At 44.6% G+C, this 2,623-nt stretch overlaps 1 protein-coding gene across 1 annotated transcript; it reads right to left on the reverse strand.

Moving 5' to 3' along the window:
• Positions 1-1,649: 1,649 nt before the first annotated feature.
• LOC133914217 (auxin-responsive protein SAUR71-like) lies at positions 1,650-2,257 on the reverse strand. Its single transcript, XM_062357350.1, has one exon. The coding sequence runs from the start codon at positions 2,191-2,193 to the stop codon at positions 1,891-1,893; it is 303 nt and encodes a 100-aa protein (XP_062213334.1). The 5' UTR covers positions 2,194-2,257; the 3' UTR covers positions 1,650-1,890.
• Positions 2,258-2,623: the final 366 nt, after the last annotated feature.

Genomic DNA, 2,623 nt, shown 5'->3' on the forward strand with positions numbered 1-2,623 from the left:
GATTGTTGTATGAACTGTTAAGAACCTTACGTATTTATGTATGACTTCGTGTTATTTAAGAAATTATGTCATTATTATTATAATTAACATTAATAGGTGTCATCTTTAATAGAAAATGATATGCAACTCACCTCATCTCAATTGTAGTAATCACTTAGACCCAATTTCATTTCTTATGAAGTGGAGCAGGAAGTTGGGCTTATGCAACCTGTCGGTTGAATATTTTCCTAAATTTCAAAGTGTCAGTTGAATATTTTCTTAAAGTTGGATATCACCTGAGGCAAGAAGACAAATATTTGATAGATGGATAGCAATAGCTTAAATTTCTATTTTATAGATGGCTGATTGTTTCTAAGACTTTTGATTTTGAGCTGTATATGTTCATTTTGTTATATAACATGTATATACGACATATCTTCTTTTGTAATATACTGAGCATTCATGTTACCAATGCAATGAACTAAAATATATATGCTTGTCTCATTTTTCTTTGTTTTGTATACATGATAGTAAGGCCGATGGGTTGCGCCAAGCCAAGCTATGGCACTAGCATGGCTAGAAATGCACATGTATTGTGGAATGCATAGGAGAACCATAAGTGCCGGCTCATGCAAAAAGCCAACACTAATAGTCATCATATCAGTGTCGGCTTGTCTCACAAATTAGCACTGATAATTATAGACTATCAATGTCGAGTAATCAGTGTCGGTTTAAAAACCACAACTGATGAAGTTTTTAAGCCGGCACTGATGATATTTTATGATTATCACAGCGCTAGAGGTTGTAGCAGGAGGAGGTTCGCAAGGTGAGGGTGAGGGTGTTGGTGGTAGAGGTGCGGAGAAGACAGATAGAAGAAGACGCAGATCCCTAAGGTAAATAAAGAATGGACGGTTACGCTTAGGACTTCACTGCTCTCCCGTGTTAGCAAACGTTTGAAGTTGCGTACAGCCGCTAGTTTAATATCAAGAATGGACGTGTGAATGGAATTCTTGAAACGCTGTTTTGCTGATCTCTAATAGCGTTGAAACTTCGGTAATCTGGTTAAATAAACAACGCAAAGTTGATTGAGATATGAAGCACATGAAGTTTGAACGACATAAATCATGGGAGCAGCCGGTGACCAAGCTTGGAACCGATGCCAAATGACAAAGCAAGTATGTATACTTCAATATTAAAGCGAAGTTCAAAGAAACTAAAATGAAAAAAAATCTTGGTGCCATCCCAAAGCAAGTATTGTGAGGTTGACTAGCTAGTAGGCCACATGTTGGTGATACACCAATAGTATTTTCCAACTCAAGTGATCTTTGCCATGGTACGAAACAATTCGCTTCTACACAGAATAAAGTTGTATTAGCATTTTGATTCTTCCTGCAATCTCCCAAGTGAAAGTTTAAAGTGAGTGCAATGATTTAGAAAGCTGTAGCGTAATTTCTACTAACGAAGCTCTAAATTTCACCAAGGAACGTGCTAAGTGGCACGTGAGTAAGGCGAGAGTTCAATGCGACTCTAAGCCTCTTTGTTGAATTGTATGAGTTTTTAACAAACTCCATATGAGTTTTAACAAACTCCAAAGGCTTCTCGTGCGTGTTCTGCAGTTGAAAAACCAAAAACGACAATGATCATGTACCCTGCTTGCAAACACATCATACTAGAGAACATGGCTAAATGGTTGGATCTGTCTGTCGTTCGTGCCCAGCGTGAGCCTTCAAATACTAGCAAAACTTTTTATGGCTGTCATCATATAATCATATTCATCAAAGAATTTAATTGATCTACCAAAGAACAAACTAATCATGCATCTATCTGTACAAATAAAGGTCATGTATATCTAGCTAGCTCGCCGGCAGGGGGACGTGTCCTCCGTGGTCTCCTCACAGCTTGGCCAGCTTCTCACGCCGAGCTGATCCCGCATCTCTGCATGGCGCCGTCGACGACCCGGCGGAAGTGCTCCGCGTCGCAGGGGACCCGCAGCACTCCCGGCTGGCCGTACCCGTACCACTGAGCCGCCATGTCCAGCAGCTCCGCGATGCTGGGGTCGCTCAGCAGCCTCACCGGCACCAGAACGCGCTCGCCTTCGCCTTCACAACCGGCGACCATCGGGACGTGCCCTCTCGGGACCTTCTCGTCCTCGTGCACTCCAGCCCCGCGGCTGGGAGACTCGCCGCCGCTGCTCTTCTTCCTCCACATCACCATATGGTTCGATTGCTTAAAGGCGCTGCACGAGGGCCGCGAGTGATTCGATCGCCTCTTGTTCTTGGGCTCGGTCGTGCTGCGGAGAAACGAGCAAGAAGTGGTGGGCATTTATAGGGGGACAAAGCGCGACTGGTGGTGCGACGAGCGAGTGCATCATTGGCCCACGTGCGGTCAGTGTCAAGAGTTGGATGGTCGTGGCGGGTTGGAGACGAGAGTTTGAGGAAACGGGACGAACCGACATGCATCGAGGGTTCGCGCCTTCGCGGCAGATGGGAGGGAGCTCATGGCAATTGGCGCGTCGTTTGACCGATGAGAGCTAGCTCCCGATTTGGGCAGGGCGTAGAAGTCCAAAATTTGCAGCCAACGGTCCTTCCAGGAGAATCTATGGATTAAGTTGGACGAAGTTGAATCAGTGGGGAGACACGTCAGT

The sequence above is a fragment of the Phragmites australis genome, chromosome 4, assembly GCF_958298935.1.
Source record: "Phragmites australis chromosome 4, lpPhrAust1.1, whole genome shotgun sequence".
NCBI classification, from domain to species: domain Eukaryota; kingdom Viridiplantae; phylum Streptophyta; class Magnoliopsida; order Poales; family Poaceae; genus Phragmites; species Phragmites australis.